The sequence below is a fragment of the Lemur catta genome, chromosome 5 (genome assembly GCF_020740605.2).
Source record: "Lemur catta isolate mLemCat1 chromosome 5, mLemCat1.pri, whole genome shotgun sequence".
In the NCBI taxonomy this organism is placed as follows: domain Eukaryota; kingdom Metazoa; phylum Chordata; class Mammalia; order Primates; family Lemuridae; genus Lemur; species Lemur catta.
In genome coordinates, this window is record NC_059132.1 from 3,512,858 (window position 1) to 3,534,207 (window position 21,350).

General features: G+C 47.2%; 1 protein-coding gene across 4 annotated transcripts in view; it reads right to left on the reverse strand.

Moving 5' to 3' along the window:
- The window catches only part of TRPC7 (transient receptor potential cation channel subfamily C member 7), a 121,781-nt gene that overhangs the window by 18,835 nt on the left and 81,596 nt on the right, over nucleotides 1–21,350 (reverse strand). For all 4 annotated transcript variants that reach the window (XM_045552660.1, XM_045552659.1, XM_045552658.1 and 1 more), the window contains 2 exons: nucleotides 16,201–16,434; nucleotides 11,455–11,719 (listed from right to left, as the gene is read on the reverse strand). In XM_045552660.1, coding sequence (XP_045408616.1) covers nucleotides 11,455–11,719; nucleotides 16,201–16,434 — 499 coding nt within the window. The remainder of the gene's footprint in view (nucleotides 1–11,454; nucleotides 11,720–16,200; nucleotides 16,435–21,350) is intronic.

Below are 21,350 nucleotides of genomic sequence, written 5' to 3' on the forward strand. Positions count from 1 at the left end.
GAATTGAAGAGTTAAATGTTAAAAAAGTATGTGATCAAAAAACTAGAATAAAATCTTGATAAGCATTTATTATCTAATCTTGGGCTGGGAGAAGTTTCAGAAACTACAGAGTTATCAGATTTGACTACACAAAACTTTACTTGTATACATCAAAACATAGTAAGCAAAAATATAAGGCAAAAGACTAAGTGAGGAAAGGATTTGTATTTGCAAACGTAAGACGGACAGTGGATGATATCCTTCTTACATAGAGAGTTCATAAATCAAAATGAAAATGACAGACATCCTAGTAGAAAGAAAAAGGGAAAACAGGCCGGGCTCGGTGGCTCAGGCCTGTAATCCTGGCACTCTGGGAGGCCGAGGCAGGAGGATCGCTTGAGCTCAGGAGTTCGAGACCAGCCTGAGCAAGAGTGAGACCCCTCCTCTTGTAAAAAAAAGAAAAAACTTAAAAAAGAGAGGAAAAAAAAAGGAAAACAATTTCAATGAAAACGTGATGCTTTCTATGGTGATGAGAGCTCCACAATTAACTCGGGAGGCCATGCTAGTGTTATCTTCTGTTTTTACATGTGGCAGGAAGTAAATGAAACTTGGCTTCACTGCCCTGAGTGGGAAAAGGCTGCGTTACCTTGACCTTGGAACCCTATAATAATACATTCTCAGAGAGAAAGCTGGCCTTGGAAAGGAGCCACCTAAGGGCTTGGGCACTGAAGCTGGCCCTAGTGCCCAAGGAGGTTATGATGAGCTCTCTGGGTCATGTCTTAATCATCACCCACAGTTTTCAGGAGCTCTGGAACCCAGGGCATGGAACCTAAAGCCAGTTACTGGGGAGGCCTGGGGCTGGCTCTCAGAAAGAAAATACTTTGGAATTAGTATAGCTGATATTTACCACAAAGCCACTTGCCTCACAGGAAGCCCCCAGTGTAAGCCAGCTGGTCTCAAGGCAAAACTTGAGGCTCTTTACTGGTAGGTATGTCTCCACATCCTCTTGTCACCCACCCTGGCTAGCTATCACGTCTGCCACAGATTCCTGCAACTGTGTCCATCACGGGAGGTTCCACAGAGAGAGCTGCAGGAGTATGGTGTATGCCTGGGTTCAAATCCCAGCCATACCATGTACTGGCAGTGTGAGCTTCGGCATTTTATAGAGCCTAGCTGAGTCTCAGTTTACCCATCTATGAAACAGGCATAATGGTGCCTTACTGTTCAGTTGCAGTGAAGATTAAATGAGCAACCCATGTGAAAGATATAGCAAGAGCCCAATAAATGGTGGCTATTATTTTGATTCATTTGTTTATTTATCGAACTCTATGTGTCAGTCACTGTACCAGGTGACGAGGATACAGTGGTGTCCAGAACAGATGTATTTCTGTCCTTTTGGAGGTCCCAGTGCAGAAGCAAGCCCCATGCGGTGAGAGCACGAGGCAGGAGCACGCACGGCCCCCGCAGCCCCCGGTGCTTCCACGCAGGGCTGAATGCACTCAAGGATTCAGCTGCTTAGTTTTTGAACAAGCCTCATTTTCCTTCCTATCTGCAAAGATCATCACAAACCCTTGATTTCATGCAAATCCTCTTTCTGATTCCTCCAGCCCGTGCTGTCTGTTCATATTTGACTCTGGGCTTGCGGGGAGAGGGGCTGGAGTGCAGTCAATAGGCTGCCCGAGCATAAGAAGAGCTCCTAATGAAGGCAGGCAGGGAAGTGTCTGTGAGTGACGCTGAATAGACCATGATTCACCTCCTCTCTCTGGGCGGGGGTGTGGGTGTGTGGGGAGGTGGGGCTGACGTGTCACGCACAAGGCAGGGACGAGGTAATCAGTCCTCTAGCAGGTCTGCCTCGCCTGGATAATGGGACATTAATAACAGGTTGCCTGAAGAGGCAGTTGTACACAGGCCTCAGAGAACAAACTGATCAACAAGGGAAGGGTTTAGGGTGACTGCTATGGAAATTGCTTCTTCTTCAGAACACAGTGACTGACTCCCACTCCCCGCCACCGCACAGCTCAGTTCAGTCACCCACCCAAACCAGCAAGCAGCAGGCTGAGATTAAGCAGGAAGATCAGATCTCGAGAGGCTGTTTCTCAACTGCAGAAGACAGCAGCTGGCAGCATGCCAGGGCTGTGCTGAAGGAGGAATGATGCCTGCCTGCCGTCCAAGCTGGGACGATGGACGGAGGTGTTTGGAATGGGCCACAATCTTGCCAGAGAGCCGTGTTTCTCTGGTGCCCAGACCCAAAGACTAAAAACAGTTGGACCGGGCTTGAGGCAGGTCAAATGCCTGAGGAGTTCTGAACCCCACCCTGCCCCAGCCCTGCAAGGTTCTGGCCTCTGAATCACCGCTTGGTTCTGTCTTGGACCCTAAATGAGAAGTTGGCTTTAGATAGTCTAGAAGTAGAAGAATCTGGCCACAGAGCTGAGCTGTGCAGAGGCCGAGCAGCCTGGGTTTATTCACACTGAGGGTCACACTGTACCGCCTGTAGCCTGGGAGTTCTTTGAGAGCAGAAGCTGTGGTTTCCTCCTCACTGAAACTGCAAACCTAGTCATGCACCTGGCATACAGAAGGTGCTCAGTTAGTTCAGTGTCTGTTGAATGAATGAATGAGTGAATCTCTGCTGCACATTGTGGCTTCCTGTTACCTGATCCAAGTGTCTGTCGAGTCCAGGAGTTGACGGAGTGGCCAGGGTGCAGGTTCTGAAGCCAGACAGCCTGGGTTTCAGAACAATTTTTGGCCAAATAGGCTTTCTGAGCTTTTTTTTAGCTGTAAAATGGGAAAACAACAATCTCAGCTTCACAGGGTTGTTGTGAGGATGGAATGAATTCATGGAATGCTTGTGAAGTGCATAAAATACTGCCTGGCACATGTCAATTGCTCAGTAAATGTTACTCATTTTATTACTGGTATTAGTTTTGTTTTTTAAATTCTCTTTAACTGCAATAGGCTCCAGCATCTGGCTGAAAGACTCTCACACCCTACTATTAATTCTCAGAATAATCCTTTACAAACAGACATCAGATCCTGTCTCTCTCCTTCAGCGGCTTTCCCGTGGCTGACAGCCAAAGCCAATCACCTGGCCCGGCTCTCGAGGCCGGGGTGACCCGGCTGCTCCCGCCTCCTGGCGCGCCACGATGCTGTTCCCTCGTCCCCTGCCCTCTGCCTGGCCACGCCGGCTCTTTCCTGGGATGTCCTCTCCCCTCTCGCCACCTGGCCACCTCCTCACTCGTAGGCCTCAGACTCAGTCATCCCGTGCTCACCAGGCCGCTCCCACTGCCCGGTGAGGAGGAGGTCCCCCCAGGACTCTTTTGTACCGTGTTTTCATTTCCTCTTGGGCTCCCACACTTAATCTATAGTGATCTTACTCGTCCATTTGTTTATCCTTTTGCCTCTCGTCCCTCTGAAATGTGAGCCCCGTGATGTGACGTCAGGGCCTAATGACCTCCTCATCGCTCTGTCTGCAGTACCCAGAGCAGTGCCTGGCTTGTCGTGGCGACTCCAGGAGCACTTTGGTCAATAAATGATTGACTGCTGGGAAACAGAGGCATGAGGTGATTCGGGCACTTGGTCTTACCCGGCTTGCTTCAGCCCTGCCTGAGAACTGTCCCTGCCGATCATATCTCTAGAGCTAACCCGGGGTGGGACAGTTTCCTGTTCCTCTGTCACTCTGAAGAATGAGATTAAACCTTATTGTCATCCTAGAACTGATTTTTAGTGAATAAAAAGGGAGGAATTTCTTCCCTGTCAGAGGGCTACTGTCAGCCTGAGAGGACGATGGAGGACTTGGGGCAGTGCCAGGAGCGTGCCACTAAGAAGTCACGCAAAGGAGCACACTTTCTGCACATCAGCAGATCTTTTCCCTCGAAACTCTGGGCTGTCAGCCCGTTCCAGAGGTTGAAAGGCACCGGGCTTTTAAAATCCCCGTCACGAATAAACATGAGGAGAATGTGTAAGTCAACATTATATGATAGTAGAGTGTCTGCGGTAACAAGCTTCATTATTCTTCTAAAGCAGTCCGGGAAAAGATCTATATTTTTACCACTTTGGAGAGTTATGCAGAGAATTCATACTTCTCTTGACACGTGAAGGCCATTTCCAGTTTCCCAGCCCCACCCCTGACCGCGGCTGCCTCCTCCGTCAAGCCCGGGACTTCTTAGCGCTCGTTTCTCCACATGCAAATGGGCACAATAAACTCTCTCATCCCCCAGACACCCTTATGCCTGACTTGAGTTTGTGAGACGAAAGGTGGAGAGGAGAACTTTCAAATTGTAATCGAGAACGATGATAAAACTCAGCCTGTGGAGCTTCTGGGTCAGAGATGCCCATATCTGACCCAGGGTCCTGGGAGACATCCGTCCCCTGTAAAGCCCAGCAGGCCGATTCCATGCCTCACCCCACCTGCAGACGCACCCAGCACACTCTGCACAGGGAAAATGGCAGTAGGACAAGGTGCTAGGGTGCTCAGGTGACCTTCCCCTGGCTTCTCTCCACAGGTCACTGGTTTCAGTGAGTTTTACGATACAACCCAGCCTGGGAAGCCCCAGCAGGGCCCCTGTAGCCAGACCCTTTCATTCTGCTCCCGACCTCCCTTCTGCACCCGCCCATCCCTGCTGCTGCCTGGGTGCAGCGTGGCATCCTCGCCCACGTGGCTCCCTGCCAGAGCCTCCCGGTGGATCTAGCTCAGTCCCCTGTGGAGCTGCCTTTCTTTTACATTCCAGTCTTTCAGAACATTGTCTCAATTTGCAAACATGCCCTCATTCCTGTGATTATTTGAATAACATCTGTCTTCTCAGCCAGTCTGCAAGTTCTGTGGGCGATGGGGCCCTGTCTGCTTTTGCTCACACAGAACCCAGCACCAAGCTCACCCCTTCCCGCCCACCCTTCAGGCAGCTGCCACTTCTCTTCGAAGGCAGATTCGGTCACACCCTCCTCTTACAAGGGCCTTCATGGAGACTCTAACACCCTGTCAGGACTTATAAAGCCCTTCACAATCTGGCTCCTACTGGACCCTCTGATTTACTCTCCTGCCATCTCCCCAAACTCTTTTCTACTTGCAGTTCTCCAAAAACGGGCTGGAATGCCCTTCCAGTTATCCTCCTAAACCTTCCGTTAAGGGCCATCCCCTCCAGGAAGCCTTCCCTGACCCTGCCAGGCAGAGCTCAGTGCTCCCTCCTCCCTGCGCTGCCTGAACACCCTTTGACAAGGATCACGTGGGATAATGGCTGTTACTTTTTTCTTTTTTCTCTTCTTGGAATCCCCACTTGCCTATGAGTCTTCCAGGGGCAGGAAGACTGTCTTATTCTCTATGAACCCAGGGACAAACATAGAGCTTGGCATCGAGTAGCGGCCCCATAAATGTTTGTCACATGAGTGAGCCCACTTCGGAATAAAAACCTGCTTTATCCAGGGGAGAGTCACTGGCTGCGTGTGTAGAATCATCACGTTCTCAATAATCAAAATCTGAATTTCGTATGCTATTCTTAGAATTTAGTACTGCAGGCAAGTGCCTTAGCTTTTCAAGAGACTTAGCTTTCACCTCAAAGCACTGGCCCTAATATGGGTATGGAGTCCCCACTCTTGGGAATTCTAGGTCAAAAGGTGGAGGATGGGCTTGGAGTCGGACAGATCTGGGTTCAGATTCTCTTACTGGTTCTGTGATCTCAGGCAAGCCCAGTACCTCTCTGAACCTCCGTTTCCTGCGGTAGTGTCTGTGTTTCTCCATTGTGTGGGGATTAAATGAGCACAAATGCATGCATTTGTCACAATAAGTTGTTCAACCTATAAGTGTTTATTATTGTTATTATCCCTGCCCATTACTGACTCCAAAAGGACCACTGGAAGCCTTGACTTCAGCTCTAAGCCAAGAGTATGTCAGGCTCAGCCTATAGGCTGGGACCACCCATGCGGGCAGGGTGGTGCCGCAGTCCTGGCGTGGGGTGGGTATGTGTGGGCAGAGTCTTAAGGATCCTCTCCCGCGGCTCCAGTGCCGGTCGCTGGAAGGGGCAGCTGGCTGTTCCGTGGCAAGGACAAGTGGGGGGGGGCTGAATCAGTGCGTCCCGCTCCTGGTGGGCATAGGAATCCCTCCCTCACACAGGGTGGAAATTTCCCGTAAGTGTAATGGAAAATAGAAGCTTCTAATTTTACTAGCTTTGCTGAAGCTCCTTCCATTAAAATGATTCCTGGGGAGACAGAACAACCTTAAGAGAGGTATTATTTTGATTAGAAAAGTCTCAACCCAGCTATGCTATGAAGCTGTCTGTAACGGCCTATAGAAAAGATGGGCTCATCTTTTGAGGGACAGAACCCATATTTAATCTCCAATCAGAACCAAGTGGGCAAGGCCAAGTTCACCCGAAGAGGAGACCAGGGGCTCATCAGGGGTTGTGCTAGAGAGCCCTTCATGTCCCTGCTCTGGTCACCTCATTGCCCCCAGCCTCTCCCATCTCTCCCATTCTGTGTACCTGGCCTGTCATCGTCACCAACCAGGGGGTAAGGAAGGCATCCTTTTCTATGCATTCTCACCCAGCTGTATTTCATCTACGAGCCAAGGATCTTTTGTTTCCCTTTTTCTGTCACTATAATCATAGTGCTAGGATTCTAAGGTTCGCATACAATCTCTAAGCAGAAAGTCCTAGAATATGTGCATTTCAGCAAAGTTGGCTACAAAACAAACCTCCAAAAAAGCAAATCCTATTTTTCTACTGACTTCCGTGATAAAATAAAAAACATATTACCAATACCAACATTCCTAACACTCTGAACTGAGAACTTTTCTTAAAAACTTTCTTAAAGGACATGTGTTCTCAGGCGATTTTTCTCTCCATTTTTTCACTCACGTCTGGAGGTACTTCGATCTTGTACTGAGAGCATAAACCTTGTCTGAACACCTCTCCCTCGCCCACGGTCACCTGCAGTTTCTATAGAAGCGGCTTGGAGATAATGAGCTGCCAGCAGGTGTTCTATCTGTCAGGCCCAGACAGGCCCGGCCACTCCCCAGCGCCCCCCCCCCCCGCCCCCACAGGGCCCTGCGCCTCCCCTCAGGCCAGAGGTGGCTGTGAAAAGCAACCCAGACCTTTGAGAGAATCCTTGGTTCTGAAGGGGCAGGAGGCTGAAAAATTGGGGACTTCTCGTAGGATCTGACTGTGAGGCTTGCTCCTGCTGGATCTGACTGCCTATCCAGCGGCTTGTGCTTACAATGGCCTGCTGCCCAGGGCCTGAAATCCTACCAATAAGATGCTCCCTTAGGTTAACAGGCTCCTTGGCTTTGAAGTGCACAGATCTGAGCTTGGCTTCTGTCTCCTCATCTGTGCAATGATGAGGTTGGACCAGATCAGCCTTTCTCACCCTGTGATCCTAGACCGGATTTAACCCCCCTGGTAGCTTGTTAATACTGATTTCTGGGCCCTACCCTCAACTATTATAATCAAAATATCTACTAATAAGATGTGGGGCCTGGGAAGCCCCAAATTTAGCTACCTGCCCAGGTGATTCTGATATGGTTTGAGAACCACTGTTCTCACCCAGCTTAGGCTGTTCATACTGTGTTTTCACACCTTGGGCTGAACCAGTTCAATCTATCTACTTTCTTCTAGCTCCTTCGCTGAAGACTGCTGGACGGAGAAAGTGAGAATTTGGGAGTGAGGGGGAGACACGGGATTCTGGAACTGGAACACACTGGGAGACAGGCTAGGGCTTGGTTGAGGGTTGGGGGCTGCAGCTGGTAGCGAAACCTTCCTTCTTCCTGTTGGTCCCAGAGTGTCTGGCCTCCCCCTCCCCACTGGGACAGCATTGTCACTTGGGGGGACTCAGGTGGGGCCGGCTTTGTGAGCTGGCCAGAGGCCACACTCCTAGGGTAAGCAGGGCTCATATGAGAAAGCTCCCTGTTCGCTCCCCGTAGCTGACTTCCAAGTGGAAAGCCTTTAGGAACCCAAGCTGCCCCTGGACAAGGCAGGAGTGGGGTTGGGGAGTATCAGATTGGGGCCAGGGGGATAACTGCAGTGAGCTCCAACCCAAATTTCCCTTCTGTAGGATTGGGTCTTCTGAGTCTACAGAAACAGATGAAAGGACCCCTGTCTTCCCTACAAACTCAGAATTCCACAGAGAGGAGGCTCACCTGTGGGAGGGCCAAAGGGAAGACCCCAAGCTGGGCAGGGCGGCCCCTGGAGCAAACATTCACCTGAGTGGGGGCCAGACTTTACCATCAGCATGGCTGGCACTCAGAACAGCTTCAAGTCTACTAAGGCATGAGTCTCTTTTATCCTTACATGGCTTTTGTATCAGAGATGATCTCTTAGGGGTGACATGCTCCAGAGAGCAGTCAAAAGGTAAAAGATGACATTTACAAAAATCCATTCTCTCTCTCTCTACTTCACTGCTCTATTGACTGTTTTCCTGCTCAATCAAATCCTATTCACAGCTACACAGCCCATCTCAGGAGCTGCCAAGGTGATAAATATCCCGTCCTTTCTGCACTGTGCTTACTGGCCCCCCTTCTCCCTTCTCCCTTCTCCCGTCCTGGAAGGCCTGGGGTCCTCTTTGCTTGGGTCCTTCACATCCACAAAGTCTTCCATCAGTTTCTAGCACGTGGGACGAGCTGATCGCTTTGCCCCTTTCTCCTGCTTCTGCCTTTCCTCATGCGCTTCCTGATCCCAAAGACCCCAGCCCAGGCCACCTGCCTTACGCTGTCCACAGATTAGCTGTGCCGTATCCAGGTGAGAATCGCGGCCAGGTCAGCCCTGCTCCGAGCCATGACCTTTTTCATTTTCCTGTGTGTTGTGGCACTGACCTTCCGAGAGATCGAGGGCCTGTGATGCAGGCTCCCTGTCAGAGGAGGGAAGAGGATTGCACGCAACACGCAGGGCAGCAGGAATGGGCCGAAGTCCACATTGCCAGATGCCCAGATATTGTTTACTTGAATTCCTTGAATCTGGCTTTGTTTTCCCTGTTTATTTCCTTATTCTTGTCATGAAGCATTTAGAGAGCAAACACTGTGCAAGGCCCTGTGCTAGACTGAAACACAGGAGAGACATCAGGGCCTGACCACGGAGGGAAGAGCCTTTGTTTATGAGCTGACATCCTCGCTGTGTTCACTAACGACGCAGCCCACACTGAGTGGAGACATTTACTTTTGCCTCTAGCAGATCCAGAGCAAATTTGCTTTTGCGTGATTCAAACTTATCCCATTCCTTCAAAAGTTAATCACTGAGTATTGGAGTGATATAAAGTAGTCCAACTGACTCAGTAATGTGCTGGCCCGAGCTGGTATAGTTTGTAAGCGAGGCCACTGCCCAGAAAGGGTCCTGTAGAGCCACATCAGCACCCAGGCGTCTTCTCTTGCAATGTATCCTCCTGCCCCCTTAGTCACCACTACTGTTTATTGAAGGCTCATTAGATGCCTGTATTTGATGCTATTTCTTCTATTTCGATCCTTACAACAATGCCATGAAGTTGGCCCTCTTAGTATTCTCATTTCAGAGATGGGGAAATTAAGGCCCAGGGGATCCAAGCACTTGTCCAAGACCACAAAGTCAGTGGAAGGCAGAACTCAGACTGACACCTAGTCTGTCTGCCCCGCGGGGTGCTGAGGCTGCAACACAGCTTGTGGGCTGGGGGGCGGAGCCAGGCACCCCTCTGTGCAGTTCTCAGCACTGGGCTGGCACCTGCTCTCTGTGACACACAAACTACTTCTTTGCCTCAGAGAGTGACAGCTTCTGTGGTTCGGCAGCACCAGGGTCCCACCCGCCCTTATAGGTGGTTCCAGGTGGGTGATGCAGCCCTGTCCATGATTCTGAGCCGAGTGGCACAGGGTTCACTGCACTTGGTTCTTAGGGACAAGTATCTTATGATGGGAGATTCCTCCGGAGCACGGCTAAGGGAGGCTTCACTGCAAGCTGGGGATGCTCAGGGAGCCTGCACGGCGGAGGCTCTGAGCCGTGCCCACCGGCTGGAAAGCACAAATTCCAGGCCACTCAGGGCTCCCTGGGACCAGTGTCAGGAAGAGCTGAGCTCTGTTGGTCCCAGCTGCTATGCTCGTGGCTGGAGTCCTGACCCTCCTTCTTTCAAGATTCTGGGCAGGAGCTTGAGGGAGGCAGGGAGAAGTTCTGAAACTTTTTGGTGGGTCTGGGAAGGACTTGGAATGGAAACAGTGCTGTGTTTCAGGCACTTCACACAAACTGTCTCATTTATCCAGGAAGGCACATGTGAATAAGGGGAGAAATCTTATTTTCACTTCACAGACAAGGATGCAGAGGCTCAGATAAATCAACTGACTTGGCTTACGGTCACCGGCCAGGACACGCCTGTGTCAGGAGGTACATTCGATTCTGCTAGACTCTCCCACTAGACCCTGCTCATGGCTGGTCCTCGAGGAGACGGCTTGGCCTCCCCCCACAGAGAGGAGGAGCTTTGGGTCTCCGTGGACGCAGGCTTGGTAGTCACCACAGTGGGGGGTGGCACATGCCATCGGGCTGCTCTGCCTGCGTGGCCAGCCGGAGTGCCCACAGCGGCTGCTGCTGGACCCCGAGATCAGTGTCTGGACTCACACTCAGGCCACTCGCCTCTTGCCTGTCTGGCGCAGGCCCCCCTCCTGCTGTGGAGGCATGTGGTGCCGCAGGACCTGCGGGCACAGGCACTGTCGCCAGCCAGGCACGCAGAGCAGCTGGCCTGTACCCACTCGCAGACCCACCTCCCGTGCGTGTGGGTACGGCTTCCCCAGGGCTGCCCTGGAAGTGTAGGTGAGTTAATGTCCTGTGGAGTAACTAACAGGGACAGCAGATGGGGCAGATCTGGCTGATAAAGCCTCTATTTCCCAGCCTGATGGGCTACTCTGAGCGGTGGTGTTTCCATGAAGGCTCCCTGGAGAGGCCGTCACGACAAGCTGTGCATTCTGGGAGACGCGGCCCAGCAGCTGCCGCCATGTGCCTTCCCGACCTCACGGCACGCACCTCCCAGGCCGCAGCACCTGGAACTTGCTTCCTCTCCTCCCATACTTCACGCTCCTTTTCCCTTGAGTTGCAACCCCCTTGCTCTAACTAAGTGCTGGCATGCACGTTTTGCCCAGGGCTCTGTTTTCTAGGTAACACAGGCTAAGACAATACTATTGCTGATAATACTTTTTCCATTTATTGGGAATTTGCTATGTGTTATACTATCTCACTTGATCTTCACATTATCCCGATGAAGCAGGTACTACTATTATCCCCATCTTAAAAATGAGGAAATGAAGGTTCAGAGAGTTAAGGAACATGCTCACGGCCACCCAGAATGTAAGTGGCAAAGTGAGGATAAAACCCACCTCTTCTGTTCTTCAACTCCAGAACCTGAACTCTAAGCCATCCTTGAATAAAGTTGCCTTGAACCTGGAGAAATACCAGTGAAACCTGAGGCCCTGCAAGAAGCCACCTGTAAGAGACTCCCAAGGATGCCCAGGAAGCCCAGAGAGACCCCTGGGGAGAGGCCTGGGATACTCACGTTGTAAACGCTGGGTTGTACTTTGCACCTCGGTAGTAGGAGTACAGGTTGAACATCCCAATCATGAAGGCCACAAATACCATGATGAAGATGACCATAAACTTGAAGATATCCTTCACAGTTCTCCCTAGGGAGATCTGCAGGGGCCCAAAGCTCTCGTTGGCTGGCAGGATGTACGCAATGCGAGAGAAGCTCAGCACGACAGCTATCGCGTACAGCCCTTCCGATATGATCTGAGGGTCTGAAGGCCACCACTTGTCCCTGGCTAAAAGAAAACAACCTGGGTTACTCACAGGGGCACAGGATCTACTCTGGAAGAGAAGCCAGTTAGGCATCTTCAGAGGTCTCCAAGCACATAGCTTGCCATTCCTTGTCCTTAAATTAATCCCGTACACAGAAGGGGCCACCCTCCCTCTTGGAATGTGCTGGACCATCTGTCTGGAACATCCTTCCCTCACTTCTGGGTCTGATTCATTGCCAACCATCCTTCAAGGCTCTTCTTGGGCATCTCCTCTCTCAGGAAGCCTTCTGTGACTGCCACAGGCTGGACAGGTTCCCTCTCCTCCTCTGTGCTTCCCTGGTCTCCTACATTCCCGCCTGTTGTGGCACTTACCATGCTGCTTGCTTTTCTGTCCCCCTCACCTCTGTTCGAACTCCACACGCAGAGCTGTCCCACTCACCGGGGAGGCAGCACAAGGAGGTGGTGGGCAACAGTGTAGATTTGGAGTTAGACAGACCTGAGGTCGAACGTGGCCTTTGCACTCGCTGGCCATATGACTCTGAGCAAGTAGACTAACCTTTTTGAGCCTCATTTTCTTCTTCTTTAAATGGGGGATAATATCATCCATCCCACAAGACTGCGGTGAGGATAAAATGAACTCGTATATGTAAAGTGCTTAGCACAGGGCCTGGCACACAGCAGGTACTGACGAATGTTTGTTAAATGACTGAGTGAAGTCGTAACCACAAGTTTAGACTAGCCATAAGTCAGAACAATTGAGCTCACGTGGGGACCAGGAATCTGAAGGATCTTGCCTGAGGAAATGCTCTTGGGTTTTGTTCCCTAAGCAGTTTGTACTGGGAAATTTGCTCCTTGATCAAGCTAAGGCCCCCAAAGTGGTGACCAGGCAGGCAGGTGTGCCACGACAGCCCTGTTCCAAGTGGACAAGAGTCCTAGGACTGATCTGGAACCAGAGAGGCTCTGCTTGTGGTCACTGTGACCACCAGGGCCTGAGCTGCCCTGTGTGTATTTCTGCAGCAGAGCAAACCTTTCAAGTGTCCCCACTGCAGCGCTAATGGTGCAAGCAGCAGCACCTGTCACAGTCAGCCGTCTGTGACGTGCCAGGACAAACAGTGATTCTCAAGTCAGGGCAGCCCCTCCCTCATGGGGGAAGTGTGGGGCATCTCTGATTGTCACAGTGACTGGGTAAGAGTATTACTAGGAGGCTAATGTCCTGAGATACTCCAGACAGACATACACCATGAAAACTGCCCTGCAGAAAAATCGTGTCCCCATTGAGAAATGCTAAGTGAAACTTTAATTGAGAAACACTGAGAAGCCTAAATTAGCCCTTATACTTACATTAGCTGTAATTTTTACAACAGCCCTGTAGAGCAGATATCATTATTGCCATTTTAAAGATTGGATTTGGGGTATGGGGTCCTTTTCAGAGCCCAGTAAATGCAGATAGAAAGGATATTACATTGCAATTCCTGGCATGCTAAGGGGGATAGAAGAGGAAGAATGTTGTTCTTTATTTTCGAAGCTAGACTCTGTTAAATAATTATAATAATAGAGAGCACTAAGAAACCTTTAGTAAGGGAAACCAGGTCACAAAATCTCATGTGATAATTCTATGACATTTGGAAATACAATAACATTATACACTCTATTCTTATCAAGGTCATACTTCAGAAGTCCACGAAAGACAAGCAGAATAAATTATATGTTTGCTAATATATCTGTCACCTTCTATGGACAAATAACACATTTGGATAACATAAAATAGGACATGACTTCTTCTTTTAAACAGACACTAAAAAGGAATTTCTTTTTTCTGCAGCCACTAATTTACCATCTTAAACCTTAACTACAATAATAAAGGCCACTCCTATATCCTGTTAAGATAGATTAGCTGTTGTCAGATCCTGGTCATGTCAGGACTTTTGTTGAAAAATACCATACTTGGACTGGCTTGTAAAGAGTTGTTATGGGTGTACAGTAAACAGCACTGTGATGATTCAGACAAAGGGTTTTTTTCTTGGAGCTGTTGTCATGAGAAAAATTGTCCTATGACAACCTGAAAAATTGGTGCTCTAGAGGTTGGAGGCCTCACTGTCTGGTTGGCCACAAGAGGGCTCCCTTTCCCTGTAACTGGAGCCCAAGTAAACATCGAGAAATTCAAGATTTCCAAGGGCACAGGGTGAACCACAAAAACAAGTATGTACTATGCTTTGAGTTGGGCGAGACCTTAACACAATCCATGAAGGAATAAAGTCACAGGTGGACAATACTGCAGCCTGAATCATGGCATTAAGTACCTAATGCAGTATCCACATTTCTCTCATCTTTTTCTTGATGAACCCTGAGCAGCACTGAAGGGACAATATCCCAGCCCATTTTGCTTTAAGAAAGGCTGAATTTGCTAAACCAAAAAGTGGCAGAGAGTGGGTGGGTGGATGATTTGTAATACTACGAGAGTCTCTTTTTCTCAATGGGGATTTCTCTATCACCTCTACACATAACATAATCTACACCGAAAATGGGCAACAACTCAACATTTTGCATCAAGTGGCCAACCCTCTCCAGATCATTGCTGTACCTGACCGTGAAGATTCTGTGGTCATGGAGCCATCTGGCTTGATCTAACAGGAACATTTGACACTCAAACCCTTCAAGATATTGCAGCTGCCATTAACAAATGTCTACTAAATGTTCAGCTATTTAATACTTTTTACCAGTAACAACAACAGAAATCTACTGTTCCTTTACCACCTCATCTTTCTCTTTCAGTATAGAAAGTACAGTGTTTGAGCAAGAAAATGGCCCAAAAGGTAGTAGTGATAATAACTGTTACTATTTAATGAGCATTTACCGTTTCCAGAGTAGTGCCAAACTCTTCACATTAGCTATTTTATCTAACCCTCAAAAAAAAAAAAAAAAAAAAACCAACAACTTTTGACGTAGGTATTATTATACCTGTTTTACATATGAGAAAATGGAGGCTCAGAAAAGTTAAATAAACAAGGTCTCACAGTAAGCTACAGAACTAGGATTTGAATCCAGGTCTCTCTTATTCCAAAGCTTGGCTGACATAACGACTATGCCATTTGGCATGATTTTCAATTCGTGTCAGGCCAGGATTTCCTGCTAGGCAATCCTGTATTTCTGGAAGCCTTATGAGCCCTGCCATGAAAACTTGTTTCTTCATGTATAAAACAGGGACAAAAAAAAAAAAAAAGACTTCTTTTGCAGGGCTATTGCAAGGATGGAAATTTATGTGTGATGTGTGTTAAATGTTCTACACAGATCCTGGCACATAGTAGGGCCTCAGTAAATGGATGCTATAACTATTATTTTTCCTGAAGTCTCAATCTACCTTAAACTGTATGGGCTGATAGTTTGAAAGAATTGAGGTATCTCCTGAGAACCTATCTGGCCACAAAGAAAGGAAATGGGAAAGCAGCATTTATCTTTGCACAAGGGATCCAACACAGAAGGAAAATTCCTCAGTACATACATCTCCTTTTAGTGTTCCTGGATCCTCATCAGAAACAAGACATTTCTTTAAAAGAAACACACACACACCAAAAAACTACAGAAATACCCGAAGAGCCTTTCCAAAACAAACTCATCCTATCTAACACAAAAAGATTCATTTCTCTAAGTCACTGCTTTCACATTCTATTCAGCTGCTTGCACTACAGCAGCGGTCCCCAAACTTTTTGGCACCAGGGATGGTTTCATGGAAGACAATTTTTCCATGGCTGGGGGGCGAGGGGGGATGGTTTGGGGATGAGTCAAGCGCATCACATTTACTGTGCAGTCAGACCTCTCTGCTAACGAGAATCTGTGTTTGCAGCCGCTCCCCAGCGCTGGCATCACCGCCTCAGCTCACCTCAGACCATCAGGCACTGGATTCTCATAAGGTTTTTCTTTTTTTGAACACGGATCAGAGAAACGTTTAATAAAAATACATTTAAAAAGATTGCATTCACCTCCAGATGGTAGAAACACTACAGAGCAAGAATAAAGAAACAGAAGGGGATAATGAGAAATGAGCAGAAATTACTGACTGGGGGTAGGAAGGAATAGGAAGGATCTAAACCAAAAAGGTAATTACTAATGAAGTAATTCTCTCCTTTCAATCTCTCTCTTTCTCTGGAAAATAAATAAATTTTGTATTTCTTTGGAGCCCCCCAAAACAGATTCTCCTAAGGAGCGGGCGGCCTAGCTCCCGCGCACGCGCAGTGTACCCGAGAATCTAGGCCCGCTGACCCCACGACGGGAGCGACGGGGATGGAGCTGGCTCGCCCGCCCGCCGCTCTCCTGCCGTAGGGGTTGGCTCCCAACATGCCCAGGGGTCGGGACCGCAGCACTGTAGGAACCAGGACTTTTTTTTGAGCCGAATGGAGGACACCGCACAGGCCGTCGCAACCACCGTAGTCGGCCGGAACCAGCCGCCCAGGGCCAGGGCCACGGCCGGAAGCACGGAGGGCGGACCACGGCAGTGCCCGCCCACTCACCGTAGGTGAAATACGCCACTTCCGGCGGAAGCGAGACGTTGTGCAGCGTGTCGTCGCGCACGTGCTGGTCCACGTACAGCTGCGCCTCGCTGGCCTTCAGGAAGGCCATGAACCGCGCCGTGAAGGAGGCCACGAAGATGGACAGCATCCCGAAATCCAGCAGGTTCCACAGGTGCAGCACATACTCCCGCGGGCCCTCCTCCCAGATCTCCTTGCATTCGGACCAGATCATCCCTGCGGGGGAGGGAGAAGGCCAGGTTAGTTTTCCGGTTCTCTTGGCGTTTGTGACTACATGAGGGGACGGAGGGAACCAGGGTTCAAGTGTGGATGTCAGCTCTCTGGAGCTGGGAATGTTGATAGCTAAAGGCAGACAGAAAGGTGTCTTTAAAGACAAATCTAGATTCAGGAGCACCTCCCTTGTCCCTGTGCTTAAAAACTCGCCATCTCCGGAAGTGAGGAGAGTTCTCTTGCGTTGATAGATTCCTGGAGGCAATATAGGAGAAATATAGTTGCTGGCACTTATACGCTTTAAAAACTGGGAGATCTTCAGGAATCAGGGAAATTGAGGTTCAAGAAAGGAAAATAACTTTCTAAAGGTCCTACATATGACCTAGAACAGTTTCCTAACCCCCAGGTTAAAATGATTTTCCTCCATATTAATATGACTGTTTCAATGACATTAGTTTGGGTTTATTATTTAAATTTTTTTCTTATTCATAATTTTTTGGGTTTTAAAGACATGTATCCTCATTGTTACATATTAAGCAACACAGAAGTACATACACAAAGTGTTAGTAGTTTTCTCGCCCCTTTCCTAAGCCACCCTGTGAGGTGGGCTGGGCTAATGGTTTGATGTGTATCCTTCTAGACCTGCACTGTCCGATACTGTAGCCACCAGTCGCATGTGGACACTGTGCCTTTGAAATGTGGTTAGTCCAGATTGAGATGTGCTGTGAATGTGAAAGGCACACCAGTTTCCAGATTTACTACAAAAAGAATAAGATACCTCATTAATAATTTTTGTTACATTGATTCAGATCACATTGATAATATTTTGGATATGTTAGGTTAAAAATATATTGTTAATTAATTTCACCTGTTTGACTTTATAATATGATTTCTTATAAATTTAAAATTACACATGTGGCTTACAGTTGTAGCTTGCACTATATTTCTATTGAGTAGTGCTATTCTGTACCTTTTTTTAATATGCACTGATTGTTAAAACTCAATTAGTCTCAATTACAGGCATGACTTGTTACATTGCATTTTGCTTTATGGCACTGCACAGATACTGTGTTTTTTACAAATTGAAGGCTTGTGGCAACTCTGCATTGAGCAAATCTATTGGTGCTATTTTTACAACAGCATATGCTCAGTTTGTGTCTCTGTCATATTTTGGTAATTCTCATAGTATTTCAGATTTTTCATTGTTATATCTGTTGTGATCTGTGATCAGTGATCTTTGATGTTACTATTTTAATTGTTTTGGGGCACCACAAACAGCACCCATGGGGAAGACAGTGAACTTAATTGATAAATGTGTGTGTTCTGACTGGCCATTTTCCCAGCTCTCTCTTTCTTTCTGGGTCTCTCTGTTCCCTGAGTCAAAAATATTGAAATTAGGCCCATTAATAATCCCACAGTGGCCTCTTAAGTGTTCAAGTTAAAGGAAGAATCACACGTTTCTCACTTTAAGGCAAAAGCTAGAAATAATTAAGTTTAGTGAGAAAGGCATGTTAAAAGCTGAGATATACTAAAAGCCAGGCCTCGTATGCCAAGAAGCCAGTTGTAAATGCAAAGGAAAAATTCTTGAAGGAAATTAAAACTACTACTCTAGTGAACTCATGAATGATAAGAAAGTGAAACAGTCTTATTGGTGATGGAGAGTTTTAGTGGTATGGATAGATTAAACCAGCCACAACATTTCCTTAAGCCAAATCCTAAACCAAAGCAACCTAATTTTCTTTAATTTTATGAAGGCTGAGAGGGGTGAGGAAGCTGCTGAAGGATAGTTTGAAGATAGCAGAGGTTAGTTCATAAGGTTTAAGGAAAGAAGCCATCTCTATAACCTAAAAGTACAAGGCGAAGCAGCAAGGGCTGATGGAGAAGCTGCAGCAAGTTATTCAGAAGATCTGGCTAAGATAATGGATGAAGGTGGCCACAGCAAACAGATTTTTAATATAAATGAAACAGCCTTATCTTGGAAGAAGATGTCATATAGGACTTCCATAACTAGAGAGGAGAAGTCAATACTTGATTTCAAAGCTTCAAAGGACAGGCTGACTCTCGTTAGGGGCCAGTGCAGCTGTGACTTGAAGTTGGAGCCAATATTCATTTATCATTCCAAAATCCTAGGGCCCTTAAGAATTTTGCTAACTTTAGTCTGCCTGTGCTGTAGAAATGGAACCATAAAGCCTGGGTGACAGCCCATCTGTTTATAGCATAGTTTACTGAATATAGCATAGTTTACTGTTTATAGCATCATTTACTGCTCAGGAAAAAGATTACCTTCAATATATTACAGCTCATGGACAATGCACCTGGTCATCCAAGAGCTTTGATGGAGATGTACAAGAAGATTAATATTGTTTTCTTGCCTGCTAACACAGCATCCATTTTGTAGCCCATGCATCAAGGAGTCATTTTGACTTTTGTGTCTTACTATTTAAGAAATGCATTTTGTAAGGCTACAGGTGCCATAGATAATGATTCCTCTGATGGATCTGGGCAAAGTAAATGGAAAACCTACTGGAAAGGATTCACCATTCTAGATGACATTAAGAACATTCATGATTCATGAGACTCCTCAAAATATTAACATTAAAGATCAAAATATCAACGTTAAATGGAAGAAGTCGATTCTAAACCTCCTGGATGACTTTGAGGGGTTCAAGACATTAGTGGAAGAAGTCACTGCAGGTGTGCTAGAAATAACAAAAGAGCTAGAATTAGAAGTGGAGACTGAAGATGTGCTGAATTGCTGCGATCTCATGACAAAGCTTCAGTGGATGAGTAGTTGCTTCTTACGGATGAGCAAAGAGAATGGTTCTTAGTTGGAATCTACTTCTGGTGAAGATGCTGTGAACATTGTTAAAATGACAAAGAATTTAGAATAGTCCATAAAATTAGTTGCTAAAGCAATGGTAGGGTTTGAGAAAATTGACTCCAAATTTGAAAGAAGTTCTACTGTGGATAAAATGCTATCAAACAACATTGCATCCTATAGAGAAGTGTTTTGTGAAAGGAAGAGTTAATCAGTGTGGGAAACGTCATTGTTGTCTTATTTTAAGAAATTGCCACAGTCACCCCAGCGTTGAGCAACCACCACCCTATTCAGTCAGCAGCCATCAACATTGAGGCAAGAACCTCCACCAGCAAAACGCTTATTATTTGTTGTAGGCTCAGATGATTGTCACCATTTTTTAGCAATAAAGCATTTTTAAATTAAAGTATGTGAATTTTTTAGACATAATGCTATTATGCACTTCATAGACTATACTATAGTGTAAACATAACTTTTATATGCACCAGGAATCCAAAAAATTCATGTGACTTTATTGTGATATTCACTTTATTGAGGTGGTCTGGAACTGAACCTGCAATATCTCCTAGGTATTCCTATATTAAAAGTTAACTATTCAAGTATAATTGGAGCATATACTATGTGCTAGGCACTGTTCTGGCTGCTATATAGGCACACTTATGTATATGTATGTGTATATTCACATATACACACACACACACACATATTCTCTTAAATCTTTGCAACAGTTGTGTGAAGTATATATTCTATTATTATCCCATTTTTATAGCTAATGAAACAGAGGCACAGAAGGTTGTAATGTGCCAAGGTGGGAAGCAGGAGATCTGGAATTTGAAGGCAGAGGTCTGCCTCTAGAATCCATGCTCTTGACCACTATGTTCCTCTGGCTCACCAGGAAATAACATTGGGTTCAGATTAGTTAATGTATAGAAAAGACTCTTGAACATTTGTAAATGGCATCAAAGGGTTTTATGGCTACTCAGACCTGGGAAAGATTTGATGCAAAACCATGCTATACTTAACCTGCATATTTGCGAGGATTAGTGTGGTAAAAGAATCACTAGCTGGTCAGTGAGTGAAACAGCTCCAGCTCACTGACTACACACTAGCTAAAGGTTAACACTGATAGCCTCTTTTGGCACTACCCTCACCCCTGTGCGTCAGACATGGCGGCCTTCGTTCCCATGGGCCTCCTGCTTCTCCCATTGCTCCTCCTCAATTGTCTTTGTTGCTTTTCTTTCTCTGCCCACTCCTTAAAGGCTGCAGCTTCCCAAGTTTTTGGCTTTCTCATTCTTCCCTCTGACCTTGAGTAAGTGCATCCAGCCCTGAAGCTTTGTCCTTCATCTCCTTGCAAATGTCTCACAGGTAAATATCTTCCTACTTTTTCTTAAAGAGCTTCAAACCTAAATTCCCATCATGCAGAGAGACTGCTGTTAGTGGATATCCTGCCAGTGCCAGAAATACTACATACCCAAGCTGGCCTCCCTGTCCCTTCCACCCTCACTGTGTGCCACCATTGCCTAGTACATCTACTCTTGCACCCCTGACTCTTTTGGCTGTCCCCAGGGATCATCACAGTTCTGCACGTCCTCCTGTGGTGGAGTGTCAGATCCATCTGCCCTTTCAATTTTCAACTCCATCCTCTTACTTCATAACGTATAGGCCATATCACTTCCCTCTTCAGACACCTGCAGTGTATTCCTCATAATACCAAGATAAAGTCCAGACTCGAAAGCTAGGCTGTCAGGCCTTCTCGTGACTTTCCGCTATCTCCGTACATCCTATACTCAGCAAAGCAGGTCCACCCCCAGCCATCTGCTGGTGTTCCCTCCTTTCTTTCCCCAGACCTCAAGCCCAAGCACACTGATAGATGCCCATATTATAATACAGTGGTCTTTGAGGATCTAGCTGCTGAAAAAGCCTGGAGTCAAAGGCCATGCTGGGAGCAGACAAGACAGTTAGGAGGGTTCTGCCCTGGCCAGAGCATGGCTGACTTGGTCACAGGCCTGCCTCTGGGCACACTTGAGTGACGAACGGATCACCTTCACTCCTCTGGGACTCTGTCCAGGGACTGTTAAAACTAGATTTTTTCCTTTTCTGGTAA